This window comes from Calypte anna, chromosome 5A (genome assembly GCF_003957555.1).
Source record: "Calypte anna isolate BGI_N300 chromosome 5A, bCalAnn1_v1.p, whole genome shotgun sequence".
NCBI lineage: Eukaryota > Metazoa > Chordata > Aves > Apodiformes > Trochilidae > Calypte > Calypte anna.
The window spans coordinates 29217772-29240817 of record NC_044251.1 but is presented as its reverse complement, the minus strand read 5'-3'; the positions used below and the strand labels follow the sequence as shown (position 1 = coordinate 29240817).

Below are 23046 nucleotides of genomic sequence, written 5' to 3'. Positions count from 1 at the left end.
TTTTTCATGATGGTACTTGAATAATCTTTTATTCAAGGCATTGTATAAAAAAGCAAAGAAACAGTGAGACAGTAAGCTACTGCTCTGCCTGAGGATGCTACTGGTAGTTGCTCTCTGCATCAAGTCTACTCTTGACTTGACAATATGTTTTCTTACCTACTCTAATTATCCAAGTAGATTACTAGGATAAACCTAGAGGACTCATCTCTGAGTAAGGATAGTGTCTTCTATTATAGTCTAAGAAATAGCCACCAAGTGGGATTACTACACTAATCTTCTAGATAGCAAGACAATCTAAAGCCACTAAAATAACCAAACAAGAAATGATACTGTACTATTACTTATTTGCAGAGCACAAAACATTCTAATTAATCATCCTCAGTTTCTAAAAATGAAGGACAGTTCTGCAGAAGTCTCTACTGAATTTGGAACTTTAAGCCACATACAGAAAACAGACCACATTCTACCTTCTCAGAAGAGAGCCTCACATCAAGATCTATTTAACACCCTCCCTCCTCCCTCAAGAAGTATACCCACAAGGGAACTATTTAAAATCTGTCTGAATACATTTATATAGAGAGCATAAGGTAAAACTTACCTTGTTTAAATTCCTCAACCATGACCATCCGTGTGGAAACGGACACATTGTAGGTAGAGTTCTGCTGTGGGTATGCTGGTGTAATTATAGGCATAAGATGGTACCTATCACTGGGGTTTACCTATATATAACAACAGCCAATCAGTTTTCTTCAAGCATACACAGAAGTTAATAAATTTGGATGTTTCCCTTTACTACAACAGTCTTAAATTCTAATAAATCTTAGTTTGCAGATCAAGTAAATTTACCAGCAGTTGAGAGAGAAGTTTAGAAAACAAGGATAACACTTTCACAAAGGGCCTTATTCTGAACTAGTGACGGGGGGGCTGTAACCTGTCAGCACATCAAGATCAAGGTGCGGGTATTTTTAAGTCCAGAAATAGCAACTGAACTGAATAATTTCTCTTTAATAGTAATTAGCTTGTGATAGTGTCAAAACAAGGATAACTTATCACCAACTGAGCACCTTCAGAAGAATGACTGCCTTCAGAACTTGTGAAAAATATTTTATCCTTTATTTTTGTGGCACTACTGAAAATAATAAGCCATCTTAAGACAACAGTCTCTAGGCAACCTGACAGAAGCATGACTTAACATATCTTTTATTAAACAGCAAACAGGGAAACAAAAAAGAGGGACAAAGCACACACATGCAAAATACATTTTAAATAGCATTAGGGTGTCAAACTTGTAGATAGTAAGTTAAAGAAAAAACCCTGTCATTAGTTTCACCCACTCTGTTTAGCTACTACAACATGGACAATTCCTATCACACCCTGACCTCAAGCCTTCTACCTGTAACATTAAGGTTCAGTAATACTTTTTCAACTGTCTCATTATTTAAACATGGACTTCTGTTAACCCCAAAATAAGATCTGAAGTACAACAGAGCATACAACTCAACTTCTGGTGCTTACAGTATTCACCAAAAAGATTAGTTAAACCCTAACTTTTCTAAAATTGACAAAACCGCACTGAACACATTAAGGTTATGCCCTATGGAAACCTCAGAATGTGAACTGTGCATCTGCTGCAAGCTGTTTTTTTGACTGCCTGAAGGACATTAGTGTCTGATGTCCTTAATATTAAGTGCCACAATGACAGAAATCAAACACTACAAATGATATACAAAACTACTTCAGACTTCAAGTTTATGATCTTCTTTGTCCCAAGATGAAAAGTAAAATTACTAAAACTATAAGAAACCAAACCCATCCAGCTGCGACTACTGCACTGAAAGTAATTCAATACTCTTGCAAAACTAATAGGTTTTAAGTCAGAGGCAAACAGTTTTAGGATAAGGAGTTTTTAAAAAAAACATTTAGGACAAGCAGTTTTCAGTTTATTGCTTTAAGGAATATGCCTGATTATACTGAGTATTTTTTAAGATCACTAATTGCAAAAGTTGGGAGGAAAAAAGTACACTGTTCAGCACATGTGCTTCAAGGGGTCAGTTTACAAAATTAGGCTTTGTTCCACAGTCAGGAAAACTAGAGGTTACTTATAAAGGGAGACATCATACCAAAATATGAAGTTTAATAAACCCAAAATAAAGCTCACCAAGGATTCTTTAAGCAAGTGAAGTTATTGTACAGTGTGACTTATAGGGGAAAAAATAATACACTAACCCTTGGATCCCATACAGGCAAATTAAGATTGCATTCTTCTGGCTGTTTCAATAGCACTGGATTTGGCCATTCCCTGTTCAAAAAGATTGTAGCACTGAATAAGACTATTAAATACAACCATGTATCTTCATCAAACAGTACTTTCGAATGCAATTCTTCTTAACTCTTCTCTCAAGGCACAGCATGATTTCCTCAAGACTAAGCTGGTCTAACTGGGTTTGTTGAAATTAACTATATTCCTGAACTACAATACAGCCATAATGAACTTCTCCTTGGCATCACAACAATTGATATACAATAGTCTTGGATCTTTATAACCACTGGTTTAGGTAACTAAAGTAAACTCTTCAAACTTCTTCTTGAAATAGAACAAAGATAAATTTCTCTGTGAAGACTGACATTGGGTCCATCTTCAAGCTAGCTGTTTCATGGACAAACTACAAAGAAACAGCCAGCATGTCTACAATACTAAATATTAAAACAAAACACTTGCTATCAAAAAATTTTCCAGAAACTACAAAACCAAACCATGATGAATGAAATACTAAAAAAAAAAAAAGGCACACTTCAGTTCTTCAAGACATCCATACTCCCATGAGTAAAGTTATCTTCCCATAAAGAGCACAAGTCAGTTAATCTGTTGGTATTTGTTAAATGAATGATTTTATGCTATGCACATATGAAACAGACAGTAGCAAAAGGAACATATTAAATAGAGCTTACAACCTACTTTCCTCTACTACGTTTGTGTGCCAAGATATTATTCAACACCAGGTACCTTAAAGAGGCCATAAAGCCTATGGATTCAAGACGGTGGAGCTGAAAGTTACCTTCCCTTTAAGAAGGCAAGGCATACTTGCACTAAAGTAACAACTTGGTACAATGATTCTTAAAATATGTCAGTGTCTCCTGAAGAATACACAGGTATCCAGACACAGTTTTTCAAGAAGAGCATTCCTTTGCAATTTGCGAAGTACGCTTTTATTACATTAAATTTACTTGGAATGTTCCCATTGCTCCCAGAGCCATTCAAACCATTTTCTAAGGTAACTAGCTCAACAGTATGAAACCACATGTGATTCCAACACGCCTACCTCTCCATACTGACAAAATTAAAAATCACACTTTTGCCACCACTTCTCCTGAAATGCATTTAAGCTATGTGCCTGAAACAGATACCGATATACTTCATAATTTGTTTTATTGTTATCGCAGTATCTGAACATTAAGACTTCAAATTTGGAGGTGTCTGGCCTTACTCTGCACTATACAAGTCTTTTATCAGAAGAGTTACGCTGAGATACAACAAATACTTCAATTTTAATTCATAACCAGATGTTTTTGTTTTAGACACTTTAAGAACAAGACATGCTGGATGACTTACTGAAAATATCAAGCTAAAAACTTTCTGGCAGCAAGAACAATACTTAACTACCATCTAAATCTGGCAACAGCTGAAAATGATAGCATAAAAACAGGACTAAAATTTAGTGTCTACAAATAGTTTTATTTTAATGTAATCTAATTTTTTTAAAAAACATACCATTTAGAAAATACCAAGAAAAATTTATGTACAAGAGTTGATGCTATTGCATTTGGATAAAGCTGGCAAGTTCTTGCTACTAGCATAGCCCAGGAAACACCACCAAGGAAACCTAGTATATTGGAATAGATGTTGTGGCCTGTGGATTAAGAAGAGAAAAAAAGGAGAGTTATCAGTAACCGTGAGAGTTAACAAACACTTTGCTAATTTTGGAATAAAACTGCTTACGTTTTGCCCACAGTTTGATAGCTCTCAGTGTTAACCTGAAGTTGTCAATGTTTGGTACTAGATGCAGAATTTCATCGGTTACTCGGCAACCTGCCAAAAGAAAGAATCCATTACACCTGCTGCCTGCAAGGTTTTTTGCTGATTTGCCCTCCAACCTCACCTTCAAAACAACAAACTTTTAAGATCAGCATATCAGAAACTCATTTTGTGTTTTGATCACTTTTGTTTGGGATTAGAAAGCTTAACATTTTCTTTTTTTACTGTTTTACATCAGCACTGAGGAAGACAACTCAGGCACACAAAGCTGTACTTTTGAAGAGCTACTTGATTTTCTGTTATTAATGAACTGTACAAGCCATTTAAGAGAAAAGCAAATGTTAAAGTTTGCTGTTACGGGACTACATGCAGTGTATCACAGAACATGCAGACAGATTTTAAAAAGCATGAGTCTCCATGGACCTACAGAAAACCTGCAAATCACAGGTCAATTTAAGATTAAGAGAACAGTTTAAGATATATTACTGAATTTATCACTACTTTATGGAATATTTTCAGGCTTAAGAATAACTTACAAATTATATTTACTTTTTTTTAAAATCAAGAATAAGTAGTTGTTCATATTTACTAAATAACAACAGAGACTAGGATTCCTTTCAAAGCAAGTAAAAGCCAAGTATGAATTCTAGACACCATACAAATGTAAATTTCACAAAACAGTGCAAATTGGTATAGTACTCTCAAATTATCAAGTTTTCAGCTCATAATAGAAGTCAGCAATACATCACATGCTCCTCTTCCATCCCACCAATTTACATACTGGCTAAAGTCACTACTGGTATCAGAAAAATTAAGGGTTACATAAGCTGGTAGGATACTAAGGACATGACATGAACTAACAGCATTTGGTATCCCTATTTTATCACTTAAGCAATTTTGCTTATGTATATTAAAACACATCCAAATTAGAAAATGTGCACACTTATAGAGGCAGACTATGCTCCACAAAAGTCTTGCAAGTCCCATTAATACCCAAGACAGAACCATTTACTAACCAATAAAAATAATTAAAATCTGGCCAACAAGAAACAACTCCTCTCTCCAAAAAGATACATAAAACATGACTTCATCTCCAGATACATATTTTCTGCATTTTTCCCTCAAGTCCACAAGTAATCTACTTTATCAAACCATATTAGGATACTTAATGATATGAGAAATTTCTATGTAAACTCTATATACATACCATTAAGACTTCGTATGCATCTAATGTCTAAATTTTTAAGTAGGCTATCGTCTCGTAGGTCTAAGTCCTCAGGAATAGTTTGTAGGGCTAATCTTGCAAACAAAATATCAATCTAAAAAAAGAAAGATGTAAGAAGTTAGAAAAGTGTTCTTCTGTAGAAACAGTTCTATGAAATTAATTTTCATCATGTTACACCAAACAAGAACAGTAGTCTTCCAAGTACAAAGAATTCCTTTAAACAATACATGCTAACACCCTTCACAGACACTGAAACACTTCCTGTTGCTTCATTTATCTTATGGATACTTTTCCAAGAGTATAAAATACACATAAAAATCAATACAGAAACACCACACAAATAAATCATCTGGGGACAAGCACCACTTCTAGATCCAGAATAAAAAGTTCTGCTTGCCAGAGCAATTCTCAAAAGCATAGCCTAGTTTTAAAAGAAAGATTCTCAAAATTACAGAAAAAGTAGATGACCTTTCTTATCTACCTCTGTAGAGCCCATGTGCAGCTACTTGCTTTTGTATAGGACCAGTATCTATGGAAAGTCTACATACTGATTACAGAAAACAACAAGTTTTGGAAATCCACCAAGCTACTGAGCAACTGTATAAAGTTGTGTAACTTTTGAAATTATGTCATTTTTTTTTTGCTGTTGCTTCTGCAATATCTTGTGGTAATTGTTTTTCAAGGTCAAGAACACCTAAGACACCATTCATCACTGAACTAGAGCTTTACATTGTCCCATATGCAATAAGGACATAACAGAGTAGAGAAGTCAGTTTGCTTTTCCAGACTTAAGTCAGTCTGTATGATGAGAATATACAGTAACTCTGTAATACAAAAAGAAGTTTCTACTTAATTCTGAAGTACTGTTTTTCCAAAAGCAGTTTTGAAAAAAGTTTGAAATTAACTTTATCTTGAAGTTCTAGCATGTTTAAAGACTCAAAAGTTCACTGACAATAAAAAGGATTTTTCAAATCAATAAATAGTCCTATGTTGATGGTGTTTTGGGGGGTAGGAGGAAGGCAGGGGTTATCTTCAGGAAAAAAAGAATCAAGAAGGTACTCATTAATTTTAGGCAAGAACATAAAACACGTATCTAAAAACTGTTACTGACAAATTTCTGAAAGTTTACATGACAGGATCACCACAAAACTAGATCTTTTCCTCAGTTCTAAGGTTTTGTTCAGAGGTAGTAACTTCTGACACCTTTAGCCTGGATTAAGTAAACTAAAATTTTCTGCTACTGACATACTAGGCACAAACACAATAATCAGAAATTCTGGTCTAACAGCACTTGTATATATAAAAACAGTGCTTATGATAGGTTAGTATTCAAGACTAGAGAACTCTAATACACTGTCAGCAATATGAGTTAAGTCTCAGCCAAACATAAACCAGCAGTGCCCATAATAAATTACTGTAAAAGAGCAAGATCCTACTGCTTTTATAGCAGAAAATCCTTTTATTCCCTAGTTGTATTTTAGATTTCATTAAAAAAAAAAAAAAAAAAAAAAGGTAGGGGGAGGAAGGAATGGACTGGTTTGAATGTGACTGAAAAAAAATGAAAAACATACAAAAACAAACTAACCAAAAGATGTGTATAGGAAGTTTCAATATTTAGGATGAATACCTAATATACATAAACAGAAAACAGAACCTCCAGATATATATTCCTAACACCCAACTGTATATGAACAGTAATAAAATGGCCAACAAAGATGCAAAGTCACAGGCTAGCGATTTTTTATTTCTCTCCATATCTCTCTCATTTGGAGAAAAACAAATCTCTCTGACTAAGTGCCAACTGACAAAAATGTCAGTGAAAACACAAATAAGTAAAGCTGGATGCATGTGGGCAAGAGAAGTGGTTCATCTTCAACCACTGTAATTGTAAAGCAGAGATTTAATTCAGACCAGGAGAAAAGGATTTGTCCAGTTTTCTGTACATACTACAGCTCTTCAAATTACATCATGTCAGAAGACTGGCATGGGAATTTTTTCCCCACTGTGAAGTACCCCTCTTACACCCACCAGTTGACATAATTGACATAATCCAGCTACAAGTCTGATAAACTGTGTATATAAGCAGTTTATTTGTTTTTGTCTTATTGCCAAGAGAATAACACAGACTGACTATAAAGCAGTCCAGGGAAGGCAGAGAGTATCTTTTGAAAAGCAGTGCTCCTGTTTTCTCAGCAGCTTCTCTCAAAATAGTAAATGACAAGTTAAGCAAGTTCATCCCTGCAAGACAGCTGCTCCATCAGGCTACAGGCACCAGCATCGTTTTGGTTATGTGTTTACAGACATCTGAAGAGATCAGGACAAAGAAGATACCCTGCTTGCCTTCAGTAGCACCCTCCTGAGAACTGATCAAAGATCACACAACTTAATACAGTATAAAAGATACTGAAGCAAACCTGTGTTTAAGCTTTGGAAAGTTAATTGTTAGAAGAAAAAAAACCACTGTAACCTCATTGTTTAGTAATATATTTTTTAATAGATGTTAAAAATTAATAGTCTCAACACCAGTACACTACAGGTTAGTAAACTAAATCAGGACAAGCTGGCAACAGTACCTAAAATAGAAGAGGGAGTTACTCTACACACAGCTCTAAGTGCATCAAGAAAGACTTGTCTTAAAGCCCCACTTTAAATTACACAACTGAGGACTGTTGTCAGGAACTTGGGCATATTTAGCAGTCACTTTAATATCACTCACATTAATGAATAATACACGAGTTAGAGATCTTGAAAACTCTCTTTTTTAACCATATTCTACTAATATAAAATAAAAGATGATTGTTACCTCTATTCCATCAAAACAAAGTTTAATAACTGGGACAAAAGCTTCTTCAACAGCCTGGAGGGGAAAAAAAGATTTCATTTTAATTATTAGAAGAAAAATTACAAGCAACAGTTGGCAGGTCTAAACATTTCCATTTTCAAGTTTATCTTTGTCAGCAATGTCTTTTTCCAACATAGTGTTAACTATGCAGTCCAACTTGACCTAAACCACTTCCAAGTTACCAGTGCTGTCAAGAGCTTGAGCATCTCTTCTCAATCTAGTCATTAATAAAGTATTTTGATAAGCATTATCCATGACAAAACTATGAAACATGATGTCAACTTTGCCATCAGCCAGGAGAAACACCTCCCTGAACTGAGCAGCTGAAATGAGGATGTGCTTTTACTAAAGCAGTGCTCTGCAAAGAATACTTCGTATCTCTGAAGGTATGAAGTTATTATATTGGGAAGAAATGTTGGGAACTGTCAGAAGCTAAGACAGTTCCAGTTCTTAAGAGTAAGAGAACAGACTACTGCTCTCTGCACTTCACCTTGGTTATCATTACTTTAACATCACTAGGTGGCAGGATGGACCCTATAGCAAAATAGAAAGTTCACCACTCAGACTCACTCACTAGAGCAATCACTGAAGATGGAAATGTACACACTTTCTTAGACCTAGCTGGAGTATTTAAAAGTGTTAAAACGATGACACTTAAAGCTTATTGACATCACTGTGGAGCTACAATGAGTAGCATCCATTGATCTACATTGCTGCTAAATCAACTACATTAGCTTGAGTTAGATACTTCACAGGAAAACTAACTGGAAATCTGAAAATCAGAATCCTCTTAGTTACAGGATGTGGAATTAGAGATAGCTAAAAGTGTTCAGATAAGAAACATTTAAAACAGTTCCTTCAGTGAATATAGTATTATCACCAAATGTTTGCACTACGCTGGGAGTTAGCAGCCAGGATGAACAGTTAGAAGAATGCTGCAGAGAAAGTTCCATTTATTTTGTGGGAGCAAAAGTAAACCTAACAAAGTAAGACTAACTAGACTATCTTCATCTAAAAAAAGACTATAAAAGACTACCTTCATTAAAAAAAAACCAAACAAAACAAACAAAAAAAAACCAACAAAAACCCACACCAGCTTGCAGCAGAAAAAATTTACTGAACCAATACCGAAAAGATTAATACTAAATTCTAATCACTTCATGCTAAAAATCTTTTGCACAACACACTAAAAATATAATTTCCATTAACAAATGCACAGTTGACAGCCAATATAGGTTTAGTTACTGTCAACCACTGTAATTGTTTAAATACACATAAAATGATCAAAACAGCAGCGTAACACATACTCTAAAACTGTCATTAGAAATACATTTTTGTCCTGATCCTTTTCAAGCTCACATTCACATCTTCTTGCTGATAGAGAGCAAGCAGATACACTAACACAGATGCTAGGAGATCATTCTGGCACCCAGAATTTTAAACAAGTATCAAGTAGGAACAGAGGATATTTGGACAAGTCATTGTTTATTTTGACTACAGTGACAACTTACTACTAAAAATCTACCCCAAGCCTTAATAGTGAAGTTATATTTATGTATTTAATGTATTGAATTAAGTGTTTCATTATTAACTTTTTGGCATGACCAGTTCACCTAGCTGTACCAGGCAGTTCACATACCCTCAGATCTTTTACTTCTTCTTGCTGTTTCAGTTTTTCATAAAATGATGTGAAAAAATCACTTCTTTCAACGTGTCTTGGTGCAACACACAGGGCATCAATATCAGCACCTGAAATTGTTTATTAGCACAAGGTGAGTTACTCACACTTCACACATATGAAATGCCAGCAATAGCCAGAATTTTTTTTTTTAAACTAAACATGAAAATTTTCATTTCTATTCCTGTAGAATGGCTTCTCTTTAGGAACACTAAGTCAAAACAAATGAAAAAAATATTCATGGGCAATAAGCATACTGAAAAACACTCTTCTTTCAAATGTAGCACATTTGTAGTAATTTTCAAAGAACAAATCATGAGAAGCCAAGTATACATTTTATCTGTTTTTTATATAACTTCCAGGCTTTTTTGTTTCCAAACCCACGACAAAAACAAAGTAGGAACTTATTTCTTTGATTTAAAATGAAGACTGGAGATGGCTGACAAAAAGAACAGCTAACCACCTCTAAATATAGCCAGTTTTTGTTACTTAAGCATGACATTTACAGAGACATCATCAGCTCAAATGTACAAGTTTTATTATAATAAATTAAATATTACCTTTTGTATGAACCCCTAATCTATAGGATCCAAATGTAAAAATTTTTCCTCCAACATTTTCTATTACAGACTGTGGAAGATTCTAAATGGAGCAAATAAAATCGGTTATTTTATACTGACAAGTTATAACAATAAACATTTTAAAACAGAAGGGAAAAAAATACACAAAACTTGTTAAGGCACAATTACTACTGAAATAATAATCTTAGGTTTTATAGAGAAGAGTTAGGTATGTTTGCAACTTGAGAACTAATTTTAACTACATTACAAATTACTGCCTCAAATGTTTCAGCAGTTCTTCACTTCAGGTGAAAGTTTTAAAATATTAAGGACATAAAAAACATTTTGCTTAATACTCAGGAACTTTAAAATGACTCATAAATTGATGATGGATTTAAATTTAGAACAGCAGAAAAATTATATTTACAGTATCCGTGTTTATTTTATTACTTTCAGAGACACCATTCTTTAAAGAAAAGCTTGAATCTGGGGCAGGTATTTCTTTTATGTTAGAACTGCTCAGGTACACATACTAAAGTTGATTTATATCTTCAGACCCTTTGGAATCCATGGTACTATGGGCAAAGACATTTACCCCTGCATAACAATATGCAATGTTTCAATCCAAAACCATACATTAATGGTTACATAGTAAAAGATATAAACAAATAAAAAATATTTATTTTGCAACATGTATCAGATAAACTTAAATAACTTTCAATCTTGGAACAGTCACAATACTCTCAACTATTTTGTTTTCAAGGACCAACACATATAAAACAGGATAATTCCTGCCCATCATCATGTTCCTGTATTAATTCCCATCTCATAAGAAAAGTATACAGAAGAAATACAACCCAAACATACTCAAAACAAAATAGCTTGAAAAATAGTTTTTACTCTTATAAAAGCAACCTCCATCTTTACATTTTTGCAAGTGTCTAATAATTCAGAAATAAAAAAGAGGGGGGAGGGTACTATAACCTAGCTATAACACTACTATCTTAGGAGTCTACAAAAGTAACATTACAGGACTGACACTAAAGAGAAAGACCACAGATCATAAAGCTGCAAGAAGTCCATTTTATAATCTAGCACTGATTCACAAAGCCAAAAACTAAGCATGTAATTAATGTAATAGTATACAAATATATACTGACAAAGGTCTAACTATATTTCTACCTAGAGAAGGAACAATTGAAAATTAGTACTACAGCTATCATGACTTGTTTCCAGTATTTCAGTTTCTTTCTTTGACAAGGTTCTACTCTGAAGGGGTGATGCTGCCTGAAAACAAAAGAAACTTGGTTTTCAAATTTGATCCCCAAATCTAAGATTCATCCTGTTTAGACTGCACATCTTTTGGAATGATTTTCCTACAGCAATCTTAGTATAAGCAGGTTTTATGTAAAATAAATACATACCTTGCTTTCACTGATTTCTCGTATCCATTCCTTTACCAGGTTATTTAATTTTCCCAAAATTAGGATCCTATTAATAAAACAGCAAAAATCACAGTTCACAAACTTAGACCAAACTAACAGCACTTTAAGACCCTGGTCATCATTACATAGCAAGTCAACTACAGTAACACGGCTGCTCTAATTACAGATCCTATTATGTACATATACATACACACATACTGAAACAGTCACTCTTAGAACACTCTCACTGTTTTTTGCCCTTTAAAGATATTCAAGGGTTTGAAACTCAGAAAAACTCAAGCATGCAAGCCCTAAACACATTTCAGGTAGACGAATTCTATTCACTTTCAACATAAAATCCTAATTAATAAAAAATATGCGCCTAGAAACAATGAGAAGCAGTACTGACAGCAAAAAATTCTTGAAAGCTGAGTAAGTATAGGGGCCACTACAAAGCAGTTATGAAGGGGAAACAAGCACACCAGCCTCTGAAATTTAAGGTGTATTTAAATTCCTGTGTTCCAAGATATTCCTCTTAATATATATATATTTTTAATAAAACATTTGAAAGAACAAAATCATTCTAGGGGTTCAATAGTCAACTATATGAACATCGAAAGAGAAGAAAACCAGTGGTAGAGGGAACATTTACTCACCTGCGTTGCAGTTCTTCTTCCTCTTCAAATACACCATAAGGTTTTAGGGTTTCGATTAATTTCTGGGTAAGCATGCTGTCAAACTCCTTAGGGGCAGCTAAACTGATAGGTGAGGTAATGCCATAATGCTTCTGTAGTTGCTGTGTTTGTGATCCCTGGGTTGTAATGGGACTAATAAAAGCAATTAGATAAAGTTACTGACACACAAAAAAAAACCATTGTAAATTATTTTTTTCTCTGATATCAGAGTAGCAGGCAAGAGACACATTGAAAGGAAACAAAACGTAAGCCTACTGTTAGCATTTACATCCCAGGTCAGTATGTGCTAACTGTGGTACTAAGGACAAAAAAGAATTATGTTTCTCCAACCAGTGACTGCAGGATTACAAGCTGTTATGAGGCATGACCTTTTATGCCAGCTGAATTCACATACTCAGAACATTCACATAAGTAAGGGGCTTCTGAGCCCATGAGCATCATATAAGTTAGCTTTAAGTTGACTTCTCTGCAGGCCAGCATAACTGGATGCTTAGACAAGCAACATCAGATCAATCCATTTTGGCAATATTACATAGAGAGCACTGCTCTATTAGGGAGGTGGGGGAGAAGATTGGAGGTCTGTGCCAGACTTTGCCTAGCACAAGTACCTAAGATCCAAGCAGCACTCTACTATGCATTCCTCATGACATTTTGCTTCATATAATGTTTTCTCTAATAGTAAAAGTAAGGGTTAGGTAAACGTAACCCACTGCAATGGGTTAAATCTGAAAGAACCTAGCTCACTAGCAAACAGCCCAACTACAAGCCCTCATAGCATCCTTGTCTTGCCCTTTTCAAACTACAGATATATACAAGACCAATCCTCAAGCAGAAGGATAACACTCTCAAATCAATCCCTGATATTTCAACATCACAAGAAAGGATAAGAGACCATACTTAGGAACTTCAGCAGAAACACAAAAGCAAAATTATCATATTGTGAGAACTAATAAAAGACTTCCTAGATGACAACAGCAACACTGTTTTTCATAATGGGCATGTATTTGTGACTTTCACATTTTAACACAGCATTACTTTCTGAAGGGTTTGAGCTCTTAAGGTTAATTTTAAATGTTTCAAAACTAAACTTGGTCTTATGTAACGTGTTTGGATTCAGTGACTTTCTGCATGCTATACCCTTATAGCTAAAATTTTTTTAATTGATACATGCAACAACAAGTGGCTATTAAAAATAATCAAACACATTCAGTATTATAAATTATGCATTTTAACATTTATGACAGCCAAATTTGAAGAACAGTTAATCTTGCTCATCATACACTCTATAGGTTTAAGAAAACCACACTACTTAAATCTGTATTAAGTAAGGTCTAAAGGCTACTTGCAGCATTAAATACTAGTTTTATATTGACATATAATTTTCCTCTAAATTATGACTGTTCTTCCCCCACCTCTGATTTTTGAAAAATACCTATCGTTTTAAAGCATACTGAAAAGCTTATTTTCTGTAACCAACTTGTTACTTAAGAAACATTATAGGGACCAACAAAAGCCTCTCATCAAAATGCACATTCCAGAAAAAGTGGCTGTTACATCAACAGCTATTCTAGAGGCCTTATCAACTATTCCAGCAAGTATTACCTGAAAGTTGACACTTGTGCAGAAGTGTACTATCTGAATTAAGTTATTTTCTTACTACATTAAGATTACATCTTTTCAAACGTATAAAGTAATATTTTGTTTAATACCAACTGTACAACTGGTATTTGTAATTCAGATTATGCACTGATGTATTTTTTTTCCTGAATTCAAACATTCACTCTACTGAAGCAAAATCTTTATATATAATCAGTTTGGTCTCCTTCAACTTGGACAGATAAACTTTAAAATAAGCTATCAGCTTTAATTTTTGACATGGAGTTGTCTCTTTTCTTTAAAATCCTATTCTCGGCAAGCATAACAGTCCCCTGTATATTGCTGTATTATTGGTTCTTCGTGTTTATGTGTATTATATATTATAACATAAATATACAAAATGAGCACAACTTCCAGGCTAAATACATATTATGTAGGGAAAAAACCTACAGCACAACTTCACTTTTGTAACCTGTTGTCATAAACAGTAGAATTTCTTATTAAAATAAATATTTTAGGAATGTCAACAGGAATAGTAGTTTCAGCTACACAGCTGCTACTAAAAAAAGCTCCTGGAAATCAAAAGAACTCAGTACACAAACATCCTTTGCATATTGTGAATATTTTTACTTATACCACAAAGCAAGTAGTTAAACTTGAAATGCAACCTCTCCCCTTACGCCAACTGTTAATTTGAAACGATAAATTTGATTTTTAATTAAAAATCTTGCAATATATTTATATATATAAAAAAAGCTAAATGTCACTCAGAACCAGATTCTGTGAAGCAAACTCCTAAATTCAGGAATGCTGATGGAGCTCTCTGTCTTCTGCCTCCTTTAAAGATCCATTATTCACCAATCTGAGAATGGAGAAATTAAAAACGGTACTTCACCTTGCCCCCCAAATTACTGCACCTAAAACCCAACCAAGCATCAGATTGCTTCTCTGATCTGGGTTACAGCATAATTCTGGCAGCAGAATGTGCAGGTCTATCTTCACAAAACACAGCCTCAACATGACTTACATCAAATTTATCTCCAACCCCTACAGGGCCATAAGGGCATGGTCATAGGGCACAAAATAGGCTTTGGAACTGTTAACTAGAACAACAGCTCTAAACAATGTTAAAATAATCACCTGGTCTACATCTTTGGGAATTATTATATAAAAACACTTTTTGAAGTTACTGCTTTTGTATTTCTGTACTTTGTAAGTGTGAAATAAGGATGCTTTCTAACAAGATGGGACCATCCTACACACATTTCACCTGCATTCAAAGGTAATGGAGTTAATAAGAACACTTGAATTAAAATGCACTCCTAAATTCTCAGCATAGCTGCCTTTTAGAAAAGTTGACAACTCCAAAAGATAGAATGAAGCTTACATTTAAATATATTAATACTGAAGAGAATATAGGTTATTTCCAGCTATAAATATTTAAATTGAAGGTCAACTGTTTACACTTGCTGACTGAAGCCTATTCTAAGGTTTAACCAGCACACCAAAAGATGTCAGGAAAGTGCCTTTGTAAAACAATAAAAAAGATGCTTAAATATGGTTAAAGTTTGTTAAAATAATTTAAGGACACAATACATAACTAGTTCAAGTTCATGCATGTTCATTCATTTAAACTACACCAAACCATGAAAGTTACCATATAAAAAGGTATATCCTCTCCTCCTCCCCTACATTTTGCAAGACCAAGAATCTTCAAATAAAGAATTTTCTCGTTGCTTTTTAACTATAAAAAGCTCATTTTTCTAACTTTAATGTTGTATTTATATGTTACATTTCAGCCAGAAAATGCTAATTATCACCACTCCTAGCTTTTACTTTTACTTTTTCCTAAACCATGAAGATCACATTCTGGTCCATTATGTCCCCTGTTGAAAAGACAGATGGACATTCTAGTTTTTACCTGTGACATGTCATAAATGATGACATTTGGAATCCCTTAAACTATCAAATTTATTCAAAGAGAAATGATAGGAAAGTATCAACACTAACTTTCTACCTGAAAGACTCAGGGAAGTAAGGCCTTGAGGGGAGTGATGGTAGTATGCCAAATCTACTAGTCATTCAAGTTAAGCATTAACAAAAATCAAAGAGTATTGAACATTGGCATAAAGTTCCAGTGCACCTACTCAATTGTGGCAATGGCAGAGACAAATTTGGCAGACCTTGTCAAGGTCTGATATTCAACTCAAAGCATGCTTAGGGCTTGTCGTTTTTTGGTTTGGTTTGTTGTTTTTTTAAAGAAGAATTACATACATTTATATTGCCAAAAAAAAAAAAAAAAAGGAGTTTTTTGTTGTTTTTTTGTTTATCTGCTTCTTATTAACCACATACACACATGCAGATCTTGTCATCGCTCTGCTATGAATATGAGGTGCCTGTCAATTGTACAACTATGAAAAACTGCTGCAGAAAATTATGTAGAATTAAATTTAACATGCTATTGTTGTCGTTCTGGTTTGACCTGAATTTTTGAAGATCATATGCTGACAGCTTAAGCCATCTACAAATCAGGCAACAGCTACAGTGGTTTGATTTTCAAGTATTTTGATCCAATATTTCATATTTGAATATGAATTACTCATACCTCAGAGAACTGTACATGTATTTTTACCAAATATAAAAACAAACACACACTAAGTTCTAGTCTCTATTGGTGATGGCTGAGCAGCTAAATAACTTCCTTCAGAACCCAATGTTTTGGTAGGCAGTATCTTCATATAGTGTAATCAGTAATTACAGAATCAGAAAGAATAAACCCTGGTAGTAAGGCCACTGAAAATTATTTTACAACAGAGCGCAGAAGTGGGAGAAGAATAGAAAACGTAAGGCAAATAAAACTAAAGCAAATAAAGTTTGTAAGAGGCTCTACATATTCCAGAGCTGTACACCTTTGAACTCCTTCAAATGGAAGTGACTACACATTTTGCTAAGGGGGTGGGAGGTTAGACTGTGTGTGAAAAAGCTTCCACTGCACCCTCTAAAGATCAGGTACACCCTGAACACATCAATCTAAACTGAAAATAGAATAAAGGTGTACTCATATAAAAGTGCCTCACACATAACTAAAAGTTAGATACCAATTCAAAGTACTGTACAATTGTTTCCTTTCACAACACTGGAACTTTTCACCCTCCTCAGAAGAAAAAAGTATCCTGTCACAAAGTTTTTTCAAGGATGCTCTTTACTTAACCCTCCTCCTTGCCTCACCTGAAAACTCCTGTCATTCTCTGTGCTTTTTCACCTTCACTCCCAGGATTCTACTTCTGTTCTGCTGGTAGTATTTTCCTTGTAATTTGAGTCAAGATTTTATGATTATTGCAAACAATCAGTTGCAATCAGCAATGTAGTATCTAAACACCATACTCCTGAAACTTAGGATGTTTCATAGAAATAAAGGCAACACAAACCACTCAAATCTTAAAACCAGATACTATAATGTTTAATAATAATTTGAATGCCACAAATTTAAAACTCATTTTTGATCCACCCCAAAAGAGATTTAGGCACTCAAGATAAAACTCATTTAAAATGTGAGTCAAGTGCATGCAAAAATCCCCTCCCGGTTTTGGCCATCAAACCTTGGTTTTGCTAGAAATCATACAACCCTCTTCATATATCCCTATAAATCAGCTTTTTTCCAACTGATAGGCACAGTTAAGGCCACCACTGGCAAAGTAAAGGAAACCATGGGCTGTTGTGTCTTCAAATAGTGCAAATACCCCACACAGTGTTGTTAACTTTTGAGTTTTAACCTCATAGAATGCCAGGTTGGAAGAGACCTAGAGAATCACCTGGTCCTACTTCAGCCAGGACTTTCAGCTCATTAAGTCTTTCCTTAAGATACCCATACATGACTTAAGGAATCTCAATCACTATCATATCTCCTCTATTTGCCTCTTCTGTCTCAGTAAAATTCAGTCTCTTATTTACTGATGTAAGACACTGAAGCCAGATTACTGAAGCCAGATTCCTGAAGCAGTATCACTCATCACACCATCTGGTCAGGCAGTTGAAGATAAAGGCACTCAGCTCAAGCTTCACTGCATCAGTGAAGTGTTTTGCAGGGTTTTGCTTATTTTAAAGACTCCTACAAGAACTGACTTGAGAAATTCCAGATAAAACTTTCTGGCTTAATGCTATCACTCTACACAAAACTTCAGAAATCTAAACAGGAAATCATAATGAAGTTTGTTCAATTCAGTTGCTGGGACACTTACGCTTTAAATGGTTAAGATGACCCAGCTGTAGTTCCCTAAGAGAAATTTTAACATGTAGTAGAAAATTGCTGGATCATTCAGACCACCAATTAAGATCTCTACTGTCAGTTTGATACATTCAAAATACCTGAAAACAAATCTGAACATGAGTATTGAAGAAACAGACCTATGGAAGAAGAGACTAACCCAGAAAACAACTAAGAACACTCATACATATTCTGTTAACATTTCACTAAGTCCTGAGTTCTCTCTCTCATTCTTCTGCATGGAAGAATAGTGAAGGCAGTGTGTGCAGACACACGCTCATCCCCAATATTCTTAGCAACAACAGAATTTCAGAAAAAGTTTCTCAAGTTTAAACAACAGAAATTTCTACTAAACTTTGCAGGCACCACTTGAACCAAAAAATAAGGTTTATTGCTATTCTGGATTTAAAAAAAAAAATCCAGAAGGTAGCCACTTAAAAAAATTCAGAAAGATTGAATCAAAAGATATCAGGAAGTTTCAAAACCAAGAACTACAAATCCCATTAAATGTTTCACTGTAAGAGATTTATTTGCCTCAGCAGTTAAACTTGCTCAACTCAAAATAACTGGGCTTCCAAGTTCTGTGCATAACCCCTGTGTTAACAGATACAAACTGTGGTTTTTGGAGTGACATAAGAAGACCAAAAGGTATTGCAAAAACACATATACTTGCTATCCAGTTCCTCTGTACTACATCTAGCAAATAAATCCTCAGAATAGATTTTTATATTAAATTCTTCTTGACTAATGAAGCTATTACTTTAAATTAAAGCAACAAATTCTTCTAAAGTAGGTCCAGTCCTTTGCAAAGATAGGAATAAATTTATTCTTTCCATAACACAATCTCTAAAAACCTGATCACTCTCCCTTCAGAAACATACTACTTACATTCTTCCAATCATTGCAAGACATTTTAAACATAGTTCTGTACTTCTGGCATACAAGTTGACAGTTGTTAATTAAAAGTCAATAAAACAATGACTTTGCATCAGTCTGAAGCAAAGTGCAGCAAAAGAAGTCTTATTTCAGAATGGAGAATAACCTTGGCTGTCTACAATAAAGACTGGGGAAAAAAATTACTAGTGATACTCCAAGACTCTAATATGGAAGTTACCAATACCAACAATAGCTAAGGTTTTTAGCACTTACGGCACTTTTAAGTGCACAGATGCTATGAACATTTCCACTGCTGGTTTTCAGAAAAAAGTAAGTCTTTTGTAATGATTCCAGCAGATACAGCTTTTTTGTTGTATTTTTTTAAGTGTAATACTATCAGTAGCTTAAGAAACACGTGGCATCGTTTCTCTCTCTAGAGTCACAAAGGCCTAGGTTACATAAAAAGGTATCATCAACTCACACAAACGTAACTGCTGCTTCACAGTGGCCTTTCTGTGTGACCCCCAACTCCATTTCTCCCTAGCATCTTACACTTCAGAAAATGCACAGGATAAAGTATTCTATGTGAGCTATCAGCATCACCAGGACCAGAGTTTGCTCTTTTACTGATGTGCCTTATCTTGTAAAGTTTGTTTTTATAGTTTTCCACCATACTAAGAAAAATATGCATACATATACACTGCAGTATCTACATTGCCCTACACCTCTTGAGGACTCTAACTTAGCCTTCCCAAGTAACAAAGATGACAGCCTCTGCCTGTATAGGAATCAGCTCCACCAACTGTAAACACCACCCTAAAAAATGAAGCTTAAACCCAAAAGGTCAAGAAAAAAAAAAATTGAGTATATTGTTTGTCATCTTGAAAGTCTGACAGTGACATAAGGTTGCTTTACTCTCACTCAAAAAGACTATCATCCAAAAGCATGAAAGCATCAAGTGAAAAAAAAAAAAACTAAAGAAAAGAAACTTAATGTTTTTTTCCTGTAAACTTAAGACATATAATTTCGTAAATTCAAGAATTAACCTTACTAGCATTACCATGTTCCTTTTGAAGTCTTAACGGAATACAAACTCAATCATTCCAAACATAATAGCAGAAAAAATGCAATCTGAGTTTTATTTTTCCTGACCAAAAATAAACCTCAGTACTGTGAAGCTGCAAAGTAATGTTTATACTGAAAAAAACAATATATTAGTGAAAAAATAACTTGTTATTTAAGAGTTTCTAGTTAAAGTATAATGAACAACACTAAGAAAAACTATCAAGTTACTCCACACTTGACAGAGTTGAGAATTGATATTATTACAATTTGTAAAAGTAACCTAAACCTTAAAATGCTGTTAATAAGTATTTGGAACTTAGGTAGTAAAAAAACAGGCAAAATAAACACTCTCATTTTCCTGAATCCAAAAGGCCAGCCAAATTCAAAGTTGGTTTATGGTAGTTTTTCACTGCCACAAAGAACATGTGCAAAAATTACTTATTATGCCATTGCAGCCTGATTACACAAGCATCAGGAATTAACTGGCATAACCATTTTCCCTTCTGCATTCACCCAGTGGTTTTTTTGCCATAAACTCTTTCCATTAAGCTTGTTTTATGATCTCTAATCCATAACTAATTTACTAGTATTTTGGACTAAAACAGGCACAACAGGCAAGCAGTTACATTTCTCATAAACTTTACACATTGAACACAATAGTGAATAACCCCAAACACTAACCGAGAAACAACAGTGAATAATGCCAAATAATAGTTATGAAACAATACTGGATAATCCCAAATTACTTTTATTTATCTTTCAATAGAAAAAGCACACATACAAAAAACCCACCACCGAAAAAAAAACAAAAAAACAAACACCTAACAAAAAAATCCGAACCTAGTATACAAACACGCCTTTTCTTACAAGCTACTTGACCTCCTGACTCTCTCGACTTATGTCGGATAATAGAATTTAAAAATTACGCGCTAGGGAACCGAGGAGCAGGAAGTTTTGTTGTCTCAACCCGGAGCCGTCAATACGTCAGCGAGGTGGAGAAAAAAAAAAAAAAAAAAAAAAAAGAAAAAAAAAAAATTCAGGGGATGGGGTGCTGAAATTCGGGGAAGAAACTGGGATAGAATTATGTCCCATTTCGTTATTTATGACTACGAGACCAGGGCTGCAGCACAGCAGGTCCGAAGCACCAGGCTCACGTTTTCGGTGAGAAAGCCCCCGGGCTCCCGGGTAAAGAATGGCGGGGCAGGGAGAACACCGCGGGCGCCACTGCCGGGCAGGGGGCGCTGCCTGCGGGGACGCCCGCTGGGCCCCCGGGCGCCTCGCACCCACTCGGGAGCGGGTGAGCTGAGTGCAGGCGAGGAGCCTGGGAGAACCGGCGCCCCTGCCCCTCCTGACTCCGGAATGAGGGAAAACCGCTCGCGCGGCCACAGGGCGAGAGGCTCTGTAGGGGCTGCTGACAGAAAAAGAGCTTCACCGTTCGCGGCCGGGGTGAAAAAAGGATAAATACGCGGCGCTTTGCCACTTCGTGCCGCCTGCCTCCGGAGCGGGGTCGAAGACACCGCAGGCATCCGCCCCGCGGCCGCCCGGTGCCTCACGGCTGCCGCTATAAGATCGAAAAGGAGAAGACGACAACATACAAGCCACATCAGCCTCTCCTTCGAGACTCACAACGACGGAGGGGACAAGAAAGCAAGCAAGCAGCTTCTCGCGGGCTGGGCGGCGAGCCGCGGATCCACAGCCCCTCACACTGCGGCACCGGAAGAGCCCAGGACCGGAGGCCGGGAAAGAAGGGGGGGGTGGAGGAGAGCCGGGGAAGGGCGAGAGGCAGTGGAAAGGACCCGAGCGGGCAGGGAGCGTGGGGCACTACGGGGAGAACGCTGAGGGCCAGCAAAACGCAGGCCTTTAAGACACTTCGCGAGCTTTCCAACTTACAACGGCATCGTCTCTCCGGCCCCTCCTCCTCCTCCTCCGCCGCCGCCGCCGCCACCACCACCACGGCGTCGTCCCCTTCTCCCTCCTCCTCTTCTTCGTCCTCCCCCACCACTGCCGCCTCCGGACCGGTCACTTGTCCCGCCAAGAAGCGGGAATCGTGACCATGGTACGGGCCGGGGTCAGGCCTTCGAAAGAGGAGAAATCCGTTCGCTAGGCCCGGCCGCCGCCGCTTCACTTTCCTCTTCCCCTCCGGCCTTCTAACATGGCGCCCAGACGCTACCACAGCGGCGTTCTAGACCGGGGTGGGCCTGACGCACCGGCGCGGCCACCCCCGCACGCCGCTCACGCTATAGCGCCCGCGCATGCTCACACTGCCGCGGTGCCGAAGAGCATCCTGGGGGCTGTAGTTCCCAGGGGTCTGCAGGCAGCTGTTTGAAAACAAAGCGCTAACGGCTGCGAGGCGGCGCTTGGGCTTGGCCCTGCCGGGTTCATTCCGGGCGAGGCCGGAGGCGACCGGGACGTCCCGGCGGGGGCGGCGGAGCAGGGCCTGACGGGGAGGGGACGTGGCTTGGGGCCATTGGGAAGGATTCGGCGCACCTGTGGGTGTGCCTGAGTAGCGGGAGGGTTCCGAGCGAAGGAAAGGGCGGCTTTGGAAACTTAGAAATTGCCATGGAAACTAAGGAGGCCGGACCGCCCGCTCACTGCCCCATGAGCCGCCCAAAGGATCGTGAAATGGGGGGTGTCAGCCGAGGTCCCGCTCTGTGCCCCTGGCGCAACTCGTGTTACCTTCGTCGGGCTTATTTTGTTTTCTGTGCCCCGCACGGCACATAGAGAGCCTTTTCTATGTTTCTGAAAACTCTACCTGTAATAGGCTCCATAACTTTGAGAAAATTTTAAA

At 36.7% G+C, this 23046-nt stretch overlaps 1 protein-coding gene across 8 annotated transcripts in view; it reads right to left on the bottom strand.

Annotated features, from left to right (window-relative positions):
* PAPOLA (poly(A) polymerase alpha) overlaps nucleotides 1-22451 on the bottom strand; it is a 43503-nt gene extending 21052 nt beyond the window's left edge. For 5 of the 8 annotated variants that reach the window (XM_030451617.1, XM_030451619.1, XM_030451618.1 and 2 more), the window contains exons 1-11: nucleotides 22149-22451; nucleotides 12419-12589; nucleotides 11763-11829; nucleotides 10339-10420; nucleotides 9740-9849; nucleotides 8062-8115; nucleotides 5241-5352; nucleotides 3998-4087; nucleotides 3770-3908; nucleotides 2227-2299; nucleotides 599-719 (exon numbers count right to left, since the gene is read on the bottom strand). In XM_030451617.1, coding sequence (XP_030307477.1) covers nucleotides 599-719; nucleotides 2227-2299; nucleotides 3770-3908; nucleotides 3998-4087; nucleotides 5241-5352; nucleotides 8062-8115; nucleotides 9740-9849; nucleotides 10339-10420; nucleotides 11763-11829; nucleotides 12419-12589; nucleotides 22149-22156 — 1027 coding nt within the window. In that variant the 5' untranslated portion in view covers nucleotides 22157-22451. Of the gene's footprint in view, nucleotides 1-598; nucleotides 720-2226; nucleotides 2300-3769; nucleotides 3909-3997; nucleotides 4088-5240; nucleotides 5353-8061; nucleotides 8116-9739; nucleotides 9850-10338; nucleotides 10421-11762; nucleotides 11830-12418; nucleotides 12590-21853; nucleotides 21901-22148 lie in introns of those variants that run through there. The other 3 variants (XM_030451620.1, XM_030451621.1, XM_030451623.1) reach the window with 3 other exon arrangements.
* Between the last annotated feature and the right edge of the window lie 595 nt (nucleotides 22452-23046).